The following is a 15853-nucleotide window of genomic DNA, read 5'->3' as shown; positions in this document are numbered from 1 at the left end:
TTCATGGCCCCATCAGAAAAACATTAAAAAATGATACCTCCTGCTCTCCCTCATAGCGTACTGTCTCGATGCCAGCAGCTGATTTTTGCTTGTAAGCAGCAAATAGAATGCAGTGAATATATATTTCTCTTTAGCAGTGGGCACAGGAGTTAGCTGCAGCCACCGACTCCTGCCTCCTGTGACCCGCTGCTCCGCCGCTGATGCTCCTCCACCAACAGCCAGAGCAAGTACATCCGGACTATAAGACGTACCCCCCATTTTCCTCCACATTTTTGAAGAAAAAGTGTGTCTTATAGTCAGAAAAATACGGTAATTGAAAACTTAATAAAAATCTTTGAAACTAAAAATGAATGACACACACAGATACAAATCACATAATAAATCCAAGTGGATAAATAAATAGCCTAATCATGTGTGAACAACAACATAATCAGTGTATATGGGTATATAGCAGCAGAGGGAATCTGTATTACCAGATGTATGGATCCAAAGACTCCAACGTACGTCCTCACTCAGGTCCATCACCTGTCAATGGAAATATAGGGGGCTTCCACGTTACTGGTAGCACAAAGGCTCTGAAAAAAGCACTATGGCTTCTCGCACCCCAAAAGAAATACATTAAATTCTTCATTCCGAAATCCACATATAGTGTCCCCATGTTTAGAATTTCTGTAGCAATGACAGCCCGCCTAATTTACAGGTGCGTGTCTTCAGAAGCATGAGCTGGACACCACAACTACAATGGCAGTTTGCAATTTCCTCAGTAAGGCTACGTTCACACTAGCGTTCGGCTAGTGTGCGTCGCGCTAGCGTCGGGCGACGCAGCGGCGAGGCACGCGTCATGCGCCCCTATGTTTAACATGGGGGACGCATGCGTTTTTGCTTGTTGCGTTTTCCGACACGTGCGTCTTTTTTGATGCTAGCGTCGGACCAAGAAAACGCAACAAGTTGCATTTTTCTTGCGTCCGATTTTCGTCAAAAAACGACGCACGCGTCGAAAAACGCAGCGTGTTTGCACGCGTTTTTCTGTGCGTCGCGTCGCCGACGCAGCGGCAAACAACGCTAGTGTGAACGTAGCCTAACATCCACTGCTGTTTGTTTCTAGAAAACACCCATGGAGTCAAAATCATCACTATACCTGTAGATAAATTCCAAAAGGACTATAATTTCCAAATGGGGTCACTTAAAGTGGGATTCTGCTCTTCTAGCACTTAAGCTGTTTGCACACGTTCCAGAATTTTTGCGCTATAAAAACGTGATAAAACTGCTAAAAAAACGCATCCATTAAGCATCCTATTAGTAGAATACAATCTGCAATTTTTGTGCACATGTTGCGTTTTTTTCCGTGAAAAAAACACACTGCGGTAAAAAATGCAGCATGTTTATTAACTTTGCGGATTTTTTGTGGATTTCCTGCTATTTAATGCGTTGGGAAGCTCCGGAAAAAAACGCGAAATATCCGCACAAAAAACTTGAGAAAAACGCAATAAAAACGCGCAAAAAACGCATGCGGATTTCCTGCAGAAAAAGTCCGGTTTTGTTCAGGAAATTTCTGCAAAGAATCCTGACGTGGCTCTGTATATGGAGTCCACAAATTATTCTAGGAAAATCTGCGCTCCTAGAGGCAAATAGTACTCTGTCCTTCCAAAGTCTCGCCATGTGGCTTAGCAGTAATGCACAGCCACATTTGAGGTATTTCCACATGCAGCAGAAATTGTGGGACAAATTTTTGTGTAATTTTGCAGTGTGAAAATGTAAAATCTGGGGCTAAAACAAAATTTTGGTGGTAAAAATTAAATTATTTTTTCTTCACTGCCCAATGGTATAAAATTCTGTGACACATGTGGTGTCGATATGATCACTGCACCCCTAGATTAAAATGGGGTCACTATGAGGAGTTTTGCTTTTTTTGGCACCTCTCCTATTAGCTCATGGCACCCACACATCTTAGCTGTAAAATCTGCACTATAATTTGGCGCTTCTTCCCCTCTGAGCTTTGCACTATGCATATAGAGTATTGGTGCACTCAGGAGAAATTTTTACAACTCATTAAGGTCCATTTTTTTCCTATTAGACCTTAGAAAATTTAAAAATTTGGGGCTAAAACCTCATTTTAGTGGTAAAAATGTAATTATTCTTTCTTTACCGCCCAACAGTATAAAAAGCTGTGAGGCACATGTCAATATGATAACTGCACCCCTAGATGAATTCATTGGGGAGTGTAGTTTGTAAAATGAGGTAATATATATGGGGTTTCTTCTGTTCTGGCATTTCAAGAGCTCTGCCAAGATGACATGGCACCCTCAAACCATTCCAGCAAAATCTAAACTCCAATATGGCGCTTCTTCTCTTCTGATCTTTGCACTGTCTCAAAAGTAGTTTTGAACCATATATGGGGTATCATTGTAGGAGAAATTGCACAACAAATTTTGAGGTCCATCCTTGCTATCCTTGTGAAAATGAAAAAATTGGGGCTAAAACAACAGTTTTGTGGGAAATTGTTTTCATTTTCACAGATCAACATTGTAAAATTCTGTGAAGCACTTGGGGTACAAGGTGTTCATCAGATGTCTAGATAAATTCCTTGAGTGATCTAGTTTAAAAAATGGGGTCAAAAATGGGGTTTTTCTACTGTTTAGGCACACCAGGGGCTCTCTAAACACATGACACCGACACACAATTCCATCTAAGTCTGCGTTCCAAACCATCACTCCTTCCTTTCTGAGCCGTGCGCCAAGACAGTAGTTTTCCCCACATATAGGGTATCGGTGTACAATTTCTCCTGTTACCCTTAAGAAAAATTTGGGACTGAAAAACATTTTTGTGGGAAAAATGTTTTTTTTTTTTTTACATTTTCCCTGCTCAATGTTAAAAACTTCTGAGACACAGCTGGGGGTCCAAGGTGCTCATCATACATCTAGATAAGTTCCCTAAGGAGTCTAGTTTCCAAAACTGTGTCATTTGTGGGATGTTTCCACTCTTTAGGCACATCAGGGGCTCTACAAACGTGAAATGCTGTCCGCTAATGATTCCAGCAAATTTTTTTATTTAAAAAGTCAAATGGCATTCCTTCAATTCAGAGTCCTGCTGTGTACACAAACAGTAGTTTTCCCCAACATATGAGGTATCAGCATGCGCAGTAAAAATTACACAACAAATTTTGGGGTCCATTTTTCCTGTTACCCTTGTGAAAATAATAATAAAAAAAGGGTCTAAAGTAACATTTTTGTGAAATAAGTTAAATGTTCCATGTTCCAATAATTCCTGTAAAGCACCTAAAGGTTTAATAAACTTCAATGTAGTTTTGAGCACCCTGAGGGGTGCAGTTTTTAGATTAGTGTAAATTTGTGGCATATAGGCCCCTTAGTCACTTCAAATGTGAGGTGGTCACTAAAAAACATGGTTTTGTAAATTTTGTTGTAAAAATGAGTAATCGCTGGTCAACTTTTAAGCTAACTGTTATGAGGGAGGCAGTAAGATTTGAGTCAATCAGAAAAGGATGGTGCATTGGCATAACAACCAGAGATCTCCTAAAAACCTCTATGGTTGTTGATTCCAGATTGCTGTGAGCGCCACCCTGTGGTCGGCGCTCATAGCAATGCTGTAATTCTATTACATAGGAGCGATCTGAGCATTGCTCCTATGTAGCAGAGCCGATCAGGCTATGCCAGCTTCTAGCCTGCCATGAAGGCTATTGAAGAATGCCAAAAGTGTAAAAAAATGTTTAAAAAAAATAAAAAAATATAAAAGTTCAAATCACCCCCCTTTTTGCCCCATTCGAAATAAAGCAGTAAAAAAAAAAAAAATATCGAACCTACACATATTTGGTATCGCCACGTTCAGAATCGCCCAATCTATCAATAAAAAAAAGAATTAACCTGATTGCTAAACGGCATAGCGAGAAAAAAAATTCCTAACACCAGAATTACATTTTTTGGGTCGCCGCGACATTGCATTAAAATGCAATAACAGGTGATCAAAAGAACATATCTGCACCAAAATGGTATAATTAACAACATCAGCTCAGTGTTCAAAAAAATAAGCCCTCACCCGACCTGAGATCCCGGAAAATGGAGATGCTATGGGTCTCGGAAAATTGAACAATTTTTTTATTTTTAAGCAAAGTTTGGATTTTTTTTTCACCACTTAGATAAAAAATAGCCTAGACATGTTTGATGTCTATGAACTTGTAATGACCTGGAAAATCATAATGCCAGGTCAGTTTTAGCATTTAGTGAACCTAGCAAAAAAGCCAAACAAAACACAAGTGTGGGATTTAACTTTTTTTGCAATTTCCCTACAATTGGAAGTTTTTTTCCCATTTTCTAGTACAGGACATGGTAAAACCAATGGTGTCTTTCAAAAGCACAACTCGTCCTGCAAAAAATAAGCCCTCACATGGCCATATTGACGGAAAAATGGAAAAGTTATGGCTCTGGAGAGGAGGGGAGCGTAAAACTCAAAACCGAAAAAAGCTCCGGGGTTAAGAGGTTAAAGTAATGGAACACTGCTACCAGAGTTTTTGGAATGACTCAATGATGGCAGCTTACTGTTGAATGTTATATAGGGTCAACCCTGAAAAATTGTATCAACGACAGTCTAATTTCAAGCACTTTTAATTTCTGCTCATATTTTGGTTTCTGTTTTGCATGTGAAATTATTTTGGTTCAATAAAAACTGCTTTGTAAGGTGAAGAATTTTTTTCTGATCTGTAGATTACTATTTTCATAATGTCCCCAATATATTTCCTATACCTTATAATAATGATGCTGCTCCATGGAAACTATACGTGCTACAGAAAAAATATACCGGTATACATTTTTGAAATCAAGACAGAAAGATTATTCAGAAAAGTACAGAGTCACCTGTAATGATTACAAAAAATATCTTTTTGTTGACCTGTGTAGTTAATGAGTGAATCTCTCAGATGGATGCAGATTGATTCCAACAGGCAGACGCTGAAGACTGAATATATTATGCCTTCCTTCTGTTCCCCTCTACTTTCAACTATGTTAAGCTTCTTTTACACTTACCGTGATTTTAGCGGCCCGTTTTTGCAGGCCTTTTTTGTGGGCTGTATCGCCTTAATTTTCCCGGTCTGCTGCAAAAACGGGCTGCTAAAATCTTGCGGATCGCCGTTTTTCTGGATTAGAATAGTAGGGAATAGTAAGGAAAAAGTAGGGACCAAAAAAAAACAGCGATCCGCAAAAACGGAGTTCACGGTGCATCGCAAAAACAAGGCTCAATATTTTTTCACGGCCATACGGCGCTCAGAACGAAAAACCACAGCAAGTGTAGAAAAAGCCTTAGCTACTGTCTATTTTTGGAGAATTTGGGCAATTACAAATGTGTCCCATCCCCCTGTCTAAGATTTTAATCATGTCTTTCGGATCCCATGTCCCTTATCTAAATCTGTCAACATGAGACCAAAACGATCTGCGGAGTTTGGCAGATATTAGCAAAGATTCCTTACTTCTGCTGTTTAACACTCTAGTTAAGAAGATTCCTCTCAAACGTGGATCTCTAGACCCATACCTTAAGATTATCTTCCCTTTTACCTTATATACACGTCTATCCTAGAAAAAAGCTAAAAAAAAAAAGGCTTATCAGGTATTTGTAAGATTCGGAATACCCTTGATCCTTCTCCGCTGATGAGAAGTAAGTTACATTATGTGGTAATATGGGAAGAATTGTCCCTCTCCTTTATGCTAAATCAGTGGCACTGTGTGCTACTATGGCCTTAGAAAACTACTTCATGCATTACTCATTTACAACCATAAGGGTAGGTGCACAGTGTCAGTAAACGCTGCGGGTTGGATGCTGCATACTTGCATCCAGATGTTACAGCATCGTGGATGGGATTTCCAGAAATACCGTGGCCACTATACATCCAGAGTCACCCACGGAGACGAACATGCGGCACATCTTTCCAGACCGCAGCATGTTTATTTATGCGGATTCACCTGCGTTCAATTGCTGGCAGCGCTTTGGACACAGTGGACATGTTCTGCGTCCAAAGCACTGCCAATTACTGAACGTCTGCACATAACCCGTAAAGAAGATACAGATGATATGGTAGATAGCTCCCTATATTGCAGGTTATTTTTGTGTTGGAAAGGCTGTTTTCATTTCGGTACCCTTAGTCATGTTTGGTGTTTCTGCTCAATGGTTAATGCTTTTTGCTGAGGTCTTTAAAGTTATTACTACAATCGCTAAGGTTGATTTCAGGGCTAATCCATATCTGTCATGCTGGATATAGGCGTTGAAGATCTATCATGTGATTTAAAATGGATAAAATGTAGAGTTAGACAATGTTCAGCTGCCAAGTAGTCCCTTCTAGTACCTTCACTAAATTCTGGCTACCAATTTCCATTTATAAACTTAAATCCATCTGAACTGTTTTTTGTGGTCCTACTCCCCCTTAGCTGTTCTTATTCTTACTGATTAACCTCTTGACCCAACTCTCCCCTATCCATAATTGTTATTTGCATATTATATTTCTTTACAGCAGCATCTGAGAACTTCCGTTGCCCGTTTTAACAGCTAATTGTCTGGGGTGTCTGGTGTCGCATCCCCAACAATTAAATACTAATGGCCTCTCTTTTGGATAGGCAAGAAATAAAAAGGTGGTGGCTAACAACTTTGAGGCTTTTTCTAGTTCGTGGATGTACATTCAAATGTGCAACATACTGCAAATGCCTGCTTAGTATCTGTGTATTATATATATATATATATATATATATATATATATATATATATATATATATATATATATATATATATATATATATATATATACATACATATATATATGTATATATATATATATATACATATATGTATATATATATATATATATATATATATATATATATGTATTATATGAATTGTATTATGCTACTGGATAAGTACATGAAGAATTGCTTAAAAATGTTTCTGCTTATCTACATTTCTTTACCATCTTCAGGTATTGGTGGCTGAAGATATCTGCACTGGCAGATAGGGAAGATTGGGAAGAGTTGGAGAATTTTTCAAAAAGCAAAAAATCCCCCATAGGATACCTGGTAATTTGTTTTAATCCTAAATTTATGTCACACACTTCAATATCTTCTTTTTATCACTTTGTATTAGACCAATGGTAAAACATTCCACTTTGAGTCTGATGTAGCAAATATATATAAGAAGTATTAACATTTCTGATTTTATTATTCTGTAACATTTCTTTATTTGAATTACTAATAGGCCATAAAACCAGATGATTCAGGGTATGTGCACACGATGCGGATTTGCTGCGGATCCGCAGCGGATTTTACCGTGCAGAAACGCTGCAGATCCGCACTGTGATGTACAGTACAATGTTAGTTAATGGGAAAAAAGAAAAGATGTGCAGACAGTGCGGAAAAATCATTGCGGAATTGCCGCGAATTTCAAAGAAGTGCATGTCACTTCTTTTGTGCGGATCTGCAGCGTTTCTGCACCCCTCCATGTTAAAAATCCGCAGCAATTCCGCATAAAAACCGCAAAGAATCCGCATAAAAATCGTGGCAAATCGGAGGCTGCGGATTCTGCCAGGAGATGCGGATTTTGTGCAGAAAATTCTGCACCTCTTTTTCCTACATGTGCACATAGCCTCACATATTTTTTTATTGCTACTCAGCTTGTGCATAAACAACCCTTTAAAAACATGAATTTATTAGATAATCAATAAAAAACACTCAGCCCTGTGCACGGTATAAAACATGGAGTAATGTGTCATTACCAATACAAACCACTAAATACTTAAATGATAGTGATAGATAAGTGACATGGTACTTGGATATAGCTGTCACAGTAGTTGAATCAAATAATTCTCAATACTACGATCAATGGTTAGTGACAATAAACCCAGGTCATATCACAAAAAAGGGCCTATTTACCTAGAGTTATCAGGAGCCCATTGTGATATTTACTTACCGTGTGACTATGTGCCCTGTTTGCGATGCACTAGAAATGGTAAATAGAGGGGCGCTATAGCGCAGTTACCAAATTAACAATTAGTTTGCTGTAAGGTAAAATTCTCACCTTTACACGTTGTGAGTATGCACAACACATATAATGAGTATGATGGGAAGGCTGCAGATGGCACCGAACCCCCAAAGGATCTTCAAGAAGTATTAGATAGGATATTCAAGATGCTGACCATTCCGCACTCTTCCAGAATCAAGCAAGGGAACCACAGAGTTCAGAAGAGTTGCATGCTTTATTCAAGGCTTTAAAACTACGCGTTTCGTGGACGTCCTGTCCACTTCCTCAGGTACATAGATTGGCTGATTGTTAGGTACCTGATTGTGATTGTTGGGCTAAAGTGAGTTTTGAGCTACAGTTTGGGTTAGGGTTGGGCTTAAGTTAGGGATGGGCTAAAATTAGGGTTGGGCTAAAGTTAGGGTTGTGGCTATGGTTGGGATTACGGTTAGGGTTGTGATTAGGGTTAGGGTGTGTTGGGGTTAGGTTTGTGGTTATGGTTAAGGTTGAGATTAGGGTTAGGGGTGTGTTGGGGTTAGGGTGGAGTTAGAATTGGGGGGGTTCCACTATTTAGGTACATCAGGGGATCTCCAAACGCGACATAGCACCAGCATTGATTCCAGCCAATTTTGCATTCAAAAAGTTTACCTCCCTTTTGAGCCCTGCCATGCACCCAAACAGTGGCTTTTCCCCACATTTGGGGTATCTGCATACTCAGGAGAAATTGCACAGTTTTTTGGGTCCATTTTCTCCTGATACCCTTGTGAAAATTAAAAAAAATTGGTTCAAAAGTACATTTTTCTCTATCCCCATGATGGCACCACAGAGAGAGGGGTCCGCCCCCAGGGACAGGAAACCTACAGATGAAAAAGGGCGTACCTCTCTCCCACATCAGTTGGTTTCCTGTCCCTGACGGGGAACCTACAGCACGTACCTGAAGGATTCTTCGTGGGATTCTAGGGAGCTGGCCGGTCGGTTCCTGACAGGGGGCGCCCTGTCACGGCTGGGTCCAGCAGGTTTTCTCCCCCCCCTTTCTTCCAACCCTGAAGCACCACCACGGGGGTCGGCGGGCCCTATGGGTGAGTGTTGCAGAGGGAGGCAGTGAAGAGGGCCGCCCAAACCGGAAGTACTGGCAAGGGCGGAACGATAGAACGCGCGCACAGGCGTCCCCGATAATATCTTCCCTATAGGACGCCTGTGCCGCGAACCGGAAGTGACGCGCGCGCATGCGCAGATGACCGCTTCTGCCAGCGGCAAGTTTAAAAAACAGCGTTCTCTATGGAGGAAGCGTGGGAAACCCTCTCTTTTGGAAAACGCAGAGCGGAGCCACTATGAGCGGTAAAGAGCAGCACGAGGCACAGGAATGTGCACAATCATCACCTGAGCAAGTACTGCGTCCGCGCTCACAGCATCAGCGCAAGGGAAACGCTTCATCCCAGCAGCGCAGCAGCAGCGGACGCTCAGGGTCACAACGCAGCCGAGTCTCTGGGAAAAATACGCGGCCGGCGACGAATCCAGTGGATACAGTCCCGAGGCCAGAGACGGTATCTCTTAGTCGTAAGGGGTGAGTGATCTACGTGAAAGTAATAATGTTACACGAGATTACTTTTTTCACCTAGGGAAGTAAATGTACAGGCAAATCAAAGCACAAAGAGTGTGCGATATGTTCGGAAGAACTACCTTCCTCATGGGAAAAAAAGCTATGCGGGTCCTGCATAGAAAAAACCATTCAGGAGGAATCTCCGGCGTTCGCATCAGACCTGAAAACACTAATAAAAAATCAAGTGGAGAGTGCCCTCAAAGGCATTAAAATTCCGAGGAAAAAACATAGATCAGGTCATAAGTCTCCCGAGTCCAGTATAGACGAATCAGAAAATGAAACATCTGACTCTAATGACTCGTCGACATCCGAGGCCTCCTCACTATCATCAGAGAGGGGACGCAGTTGCTTCCCCATCGAGGAGACAGACGCACTAGTAAAGGCCATCAGAACAACTATGGGTCTGGTAGACGAACATCCTAAAAGAACAGCACAGGACATAATGTTCAGCGGACTGGAACAAAAGAAAAGAAGAGTATTTCCAATAAATGAGAAAATTCATTCTTTGATTAAAAAAGAATGGAAGAAACCGGATAAAAAAGTTCTCTTGACCCCCAAGAGAAAGTACCCGTTCGATGACCCAGCCTGCTCATCCTGGAGCAAGGCACCTAAACTGGATGTGGCCATAGCAAAGGCCTCTAAAAAGTTCGCCCTGCCCTTCGAGGACATGGGCACTCTAAAGGATCCGATGGACAAAAAGGCAGACACCTTCTTAAAAAACTCCTGGGAAGCGGCAGGAGGGGGTCTAAAGCCAGCCATCGCAGCCACCTGCACGGCCCGTGCTTTAATGGTGTGGCTTGAGCATTTGGATTCTCAACTAAAGGAAAAAGTTCCAAGAGAGACAATACAAAAGTCAGTGTCCATGATGAAAGGGGCGGCAGCTTTTTTGGCGGACGCTTCGGTGGACTCAGCAAGATTAGCAGCCAGGTCGGCTTCTTTCTCAAACGCCGCAAGACGCGCCTTGTGGCTAAAGTGCTGGCCGGGGGACCTACAGACAAAGACCAAGCTATGCTCAATACCTTGCGAAGGTGAATTCCTGTTTGGATCAACGTTGGACGACATCCTCGACAAAGCAGGAGATAAAAAGAAATCTTTCCCCGGGTTCCCCAACCAGTCATATAGGCGCTCCTTTCGGAACAGAAAGTTCATGCGCAGAAGACCTCCAAAAGGAAATAAAGACGGATGGGAAGACAGAAGAAACAAAAACAGGGGCTTCTTGTTCAAGAAACCCCCCCATCCAGATAATAAAAAATCCCAATGAAGGTACTCCCCGGGTCGGAGGGAGACTAGCCGAGTTTCTTCCAGCCTGGGAAAGAATTTCAAACAGTCCTTGGATTCTAGGTATTATACGAGAAGGCCTCAAATTCAAATTTCGTATCCCTCCCGGCAACTCCTTCATGGTAACGCGTCAAAAACAATCACACGAACAGTCAGCTCTCCAGAAGGAGATTCTGAACCTAATCCAGAAAGATGTATTGCAAGAAGTCCCATACCAGGAAAGAGGCACGGGTTTCTATTCTCCTCTCTTCCTCCGCAAAAAACCGGACGGATCGTACAGAACAATCATAAATCTCAAAAAACTAAACAGTTTCCTGGAGATACAACATTTCAAAATGGAGACAATAAAATCTTGCGTGAGAATACTCTTTCCCTTGTGTTTCATGACTGTTCTAGATTTACGAGACGCATATTACCATGTGCCCATCCACAGAGATTACCAAAAATATCTCAGACTGGCAGTGAATATCCAGGGGGAAGTAAAACACTTCCAATTCCGGGCTCTCCCTTTCGGGATAGCCATCGCTCCTCGGGTATTCACGAAAATAATGTCAGAGGTAATGGCCCACATACGGGAACAGAATATCTTAGTTCCCTATCTCGACGACCTCCTCGTGGTAGGGAACTCATTTCAACACTGCGAACAACAGTTGAATCTGGTCATTGCTTCTCTGTCGAGTCTAGGGTGGCTGCTAAACATACCCAAGTCCAAAATGGTGCCATCCCAGGTACAGGAGTACTTAGGGATAGTCCTAGACTCGATCACGCAGACATGCTATCTTCCTCAGGAGAAGGTTCAAAAAATGACACAGGCAGTGTTACAGCTGACGGTATCCCCAGTCACTACTCTGAGGAGAGCAATGTCCCTTCTGGGCTCTATGACTGCCTGTATCCCGGCAGTACAGTGGGCACAACGTCATTCCCGGGATCTACAATGGGAGACTTTAAATTTAGGCATATCTCTGCACGGAAATTTAGACGGGCAGTTAAGTATATCTCCAAACACGATACACTCCCTAGCATGGTGGGCAGACCCAGGGAATTTAACCAAAGGGGTTCCTTGGGCGCTACCGACGGAGAAGATTCTAACGACGGATGCAAGCCCTTGGGGCTGGGGAGCTCATATAGGCGATCAAGTGGCACAGGGGAGTTGGAACAAAAGTCAAGAGCTAGACTCTTCCAACATGAAAGAACTGCTAGCGGTAAAACTGGCCCTAACACACTTTCTATATCTCCTTCACGGCCATCACGTAAAAGTCTTTTCGGACAACCAGGTAGTGGTTGCATATCTAAACCACCAAGGGGGAACCAGGTGTCGAGCTCTGATGGAGGTAACCCAATCCATCTTCCACATAGCGGAACACAGTCTAAAGTCCTTGACAGCTCTCCACTTAAAAGGCTCCGAAAACCAAACTGCAGACTTCCTGAGCAGAACATGCTTAAAGCAGGGGGAGTGGGAACTAAACCAGTCGGTCTTCGATCAAATCGTGAATCTCTGGGGTCTACCAGAAATAGACCTATTCGCGAACAGCCAAAACTGCAAAGTAAAAACATTCTGCTCAATCGATCCCCGGGGGAACCCTGTAGCTCTAGACGCGCTGACCATTCCTTGGAACTATCATCTCGCCTATGCGTTCCCTCCAATGTCGCTAATCCCCTTAGTGTTGAGGAAAATTCAGGAGGAGGGAGCCACAGTGATACTAATAGCGCCATTCTGGCCCCGCAGAATATGGTTTTCTTGGCTAAGAAAAATGTCCATATCAAGTCCATGGGTTCTACCAGACACTCCGAAACTTCTGTCCCAGGGTCCAGTATTTCACCCCAATGTAAAGAATTTACACATGACAGCATGGCTTTTGAAAGGAGGTTGCTAAGGGATAAAGGGTTCTCTCCTAACTTGGTGTCCACTCTTTTACAGAGTAGAAAACCCGTAACCACTAAAATATATGGGAAAGTCTGGAAAAAATTTATGTCAGTATCAGGGGCAGACCCGTCCGGGGAGATCCCAATAGAGAAAATCCTTGAGTTCTTCCAGAAAGGTCTGGAAAGAGGTTTGGCTACAAGCACACTAAAGGTTCAGGTAGCAGCCTTGGGAGCACTGTATAATTATGATTTGGCCAGAAATCGGTGGGTCATGCGATTTATTAAAGCCTCATCTAGGTCCAGACCCATTCCCCTCCACAACTCTCCTCCATGGGATCTAAACCTCGTACTAAACGCTCTAACCAAACCTCCCTTTGAGCCCCTGACAGAAATTCCTTTAAAGATCTTATCTCTAAAAACCACACTCCTAGTGGCCCTAACCTCAGCTCGTCGTGTCAGCGATATACAAGAGTTATCTTCATGCCAGCCCTTTACTCAGATACTTGATGACAGAGTCATTCTAAAAACTGACCCGGCTTATCTCCCTAAGATAGCGTCACGGTTTCATAGAACGCAAGAAATTTCTTTACCCTCCTTTTGTCCCAACCCTAAAAATGAGGGGGAAAAGACACTGCATACCCTAGATGTAAAAAGATGTCTGGTCCAATATCTATCAGCCACTAGGGAGTGCAGGAAGGATAGGGCTCTGTTTGTCTGCTTCCAGGGTCCTCGGAAGGGACAAAAAGCATTGAAAGCCACCTTAGCGAGATGGATAAGAGACGCCATCGCCCTATCTTACTCATCCTGTGGGACAGCCATCCCAGAGAATATAAAGGCTAATTCGACCAGAGCAGAGGCATCATCCTGGGCGGAGAGAGCTGGCGCTTCAATACAACAGATATGTAGAGCGGCCACTTGGTCTTCCCAGTCTACATTTTTCAAGCATTACCGCTTAGACTTGACCTCCTCTGATCCTACCTTTGGGCGAAGGGTTCTAGAGGCAGTGGTCCCTCCCTAAGAGCTCTATCTATTCAAATCTCTCCGTGGTGCCATCATGGGGATAGAGAAAATGGTAGTTACCTGCCGATAACGGTATTTCTCTGATCCCATGATGGCACCCGTATATTCCCTCCCTTTTTCACACACAGGTGTACACTTGATAATGTACTAGTAATTAATTTTAGTCACGGTGCCTCTGTTAAGTTAAATAGGTTAAGTTTAATTTGTGCAAATATTGAGTTGCAGCTGAAGTTCTGTTTAAGGCTCTGTAATCCAACTGATGTGGGAGAGAGGTACGCCCTTTTTCATCTGTAGGTTTCCTGTCCCTGGGGGCGGACCCCTCTCTCTCCGTGGTGCCATCATGGGATCAGAGAAATACCGTTATCGGCGGGTAACTACCATTTTTGTGAAAAAAGTAAAATGTTTTTTCCTTTCACATTTCTTTAGTTCTCGTGAAGCACCTGAAGGGTTAATAAACTTCAATGTAGGTTTGTGCACCTTGACGGGAGCAGTTTTTAGAATGGTGTTATTTTCGGTTATATTGACCTAACAAACTCACTTCAAATGTACTGTGGTCCCTAAAAACAAAAATGGTTTTGTGAATTTTGTTGGAAAAATGAGAAATCGCTAGTAAACTTTTTTTTTTTTTTATAACATAAACTTTATTGGTTCCAGAGTAATAAGATACATTGACAACGGCCATTCAAATAATTGCAATCATTAACCAATAGGACAAGATTTGGTCAATATTCCAAACTACTTCATTACAAGGAACCAGAGAATTTTAGCAATAACCCAGACTTACACAAATAACACAAATAATTGCTCTTTTTGGTAATGTCAGTTATGAAGTGCTCACCTTGACCATTTGTAATGTTACATAACAAATATCAGGTATTCTATGCTGCCTAATTGTAAACAAAGAATTATAATGGATACTTATTATAGGAGTTTTAATTTCTATCAATCACAAGAGTACTTTGAGTAAATGAACCATTTTCCCAGATAACTTTAAATTGTTTAACCCCGCCCAGGCGACTGGCTATGTGTTTCATAATACAATTATAATGAATTTTTCTCATTGTCTCCTGCAGTGAAGGAATTGTAACACTTTTCCAATTCTTTGCTATATTGACTCTTGTAGCTGTAAGGATGTGGCTTGTAATTACTCGCTCCAATTTCAGAGATAATAAAGCTGTTGCAGGATCCCACACTATGTCATATCCCAGTACCCCTGAAATCAAACTATAAATCTGTAAGTGGGGTTAGGGGATATGACCACCAAATATGCAACATATCCCCCACCTCTGATTGACATCTCCAGCATAAAGCTGATGTTTATGGGAATATCCTATTGAGACGATACGGGGTGAAATACCACCTGTACAAGATCTTCCTTGAGATTTCCAAATGGTTTATGCAATGTGAAGACTTTTTGTCTATCTGGAATGCCTGTGACCATTCTTCCTTTTTTAAAAGTACAGCCTAAGGCTCTTTCCCACCTTGTAACAGAAGGCAAAGATTTAAGCTCAGTGAAAGAATTTATAGCTTCATATGCTCTAGAAATCCCTTTAGAAGAGTCCCTATTAATAGAAACATAGCATTTATAATCAGATTTTAAGCTTTCTGACCCATGATTCATACTGTTCATAAAATGTCTAATTTGAAGATATTTGAAAAAAACTCTTATTAACCCCTTTCTGCCAGCTGACGGGATAGTACGTCAGCTGGCAGAACCCCCGCTTTGAGGTGGGCTCCGACGGTGAGCCCACCTCAAAGCCGCGAAATGTCAGCTGTTATCAACAGCTGACATGTGGCCGCAATGGGCGCGAGCGGAATCGCGATCCGCCCACGCCCATTAACTAGTTAAATGCCGCTGTCAAAGTCTGACAATGGCATTTAACAAGCGCTGCCGGCCCTGTGGCCGGAAGCGCTCGCACCGCTGAGCCCCGTCACATGATCGAGGGTCAGCAGGGCATTGCCATAGTAACCAGAGGTCTCCTTGAGACCTTTATGGTTGTTGATGACAGATTGCTTTGAGCGCCACCCTGTGGTCAGTGCTCAAAGCAATGCTGCATTTCTGCTACATAGAGGTGATCTGTGCTTCATCTC

General features: G+C 42.2%; 1 protein-coding gene across 1 annotated transcript in view; it reads left to right on the top strand.

Moving 5' to 3' along the window:
* VPS16 (VPS16 core subunit of CORVET and HOPS complexes) overlaps positions 1-15853 on the top strand; it is a 412925-nt gene that overhangs the window by 340343 nt on the left and 56729 nt on the right. Inside the window, exon 22 of the mRNA XM_069733839.1 lies at positions 6968-7064. Coding sequence (XP_069589940.1) covers positions 6968-7064 — 97 coding nt within the window. The remainder of the gene's footprint in view (positions 1-6967; positions 7065-15853) is intronic.

The sequence above is a fragment of the Ranitomeya imitator genome, chromosome 7, assembly GCF_032444005.1.
Source record: "Ranitomeya imitator isolate aRanImi1 chromosome 7, aRanImi1.pri, whole genome shotgun sequence".
Lineage (NCBI taxonomy): Eukaryota > Metazoa > Chordata > Amphibia > Anura > Dendrobatidae > Ranitomeya > Ranitomeya imitator.
This window is presented reverse-complemented; position numbering and strand designations above follow the sequence as displayed.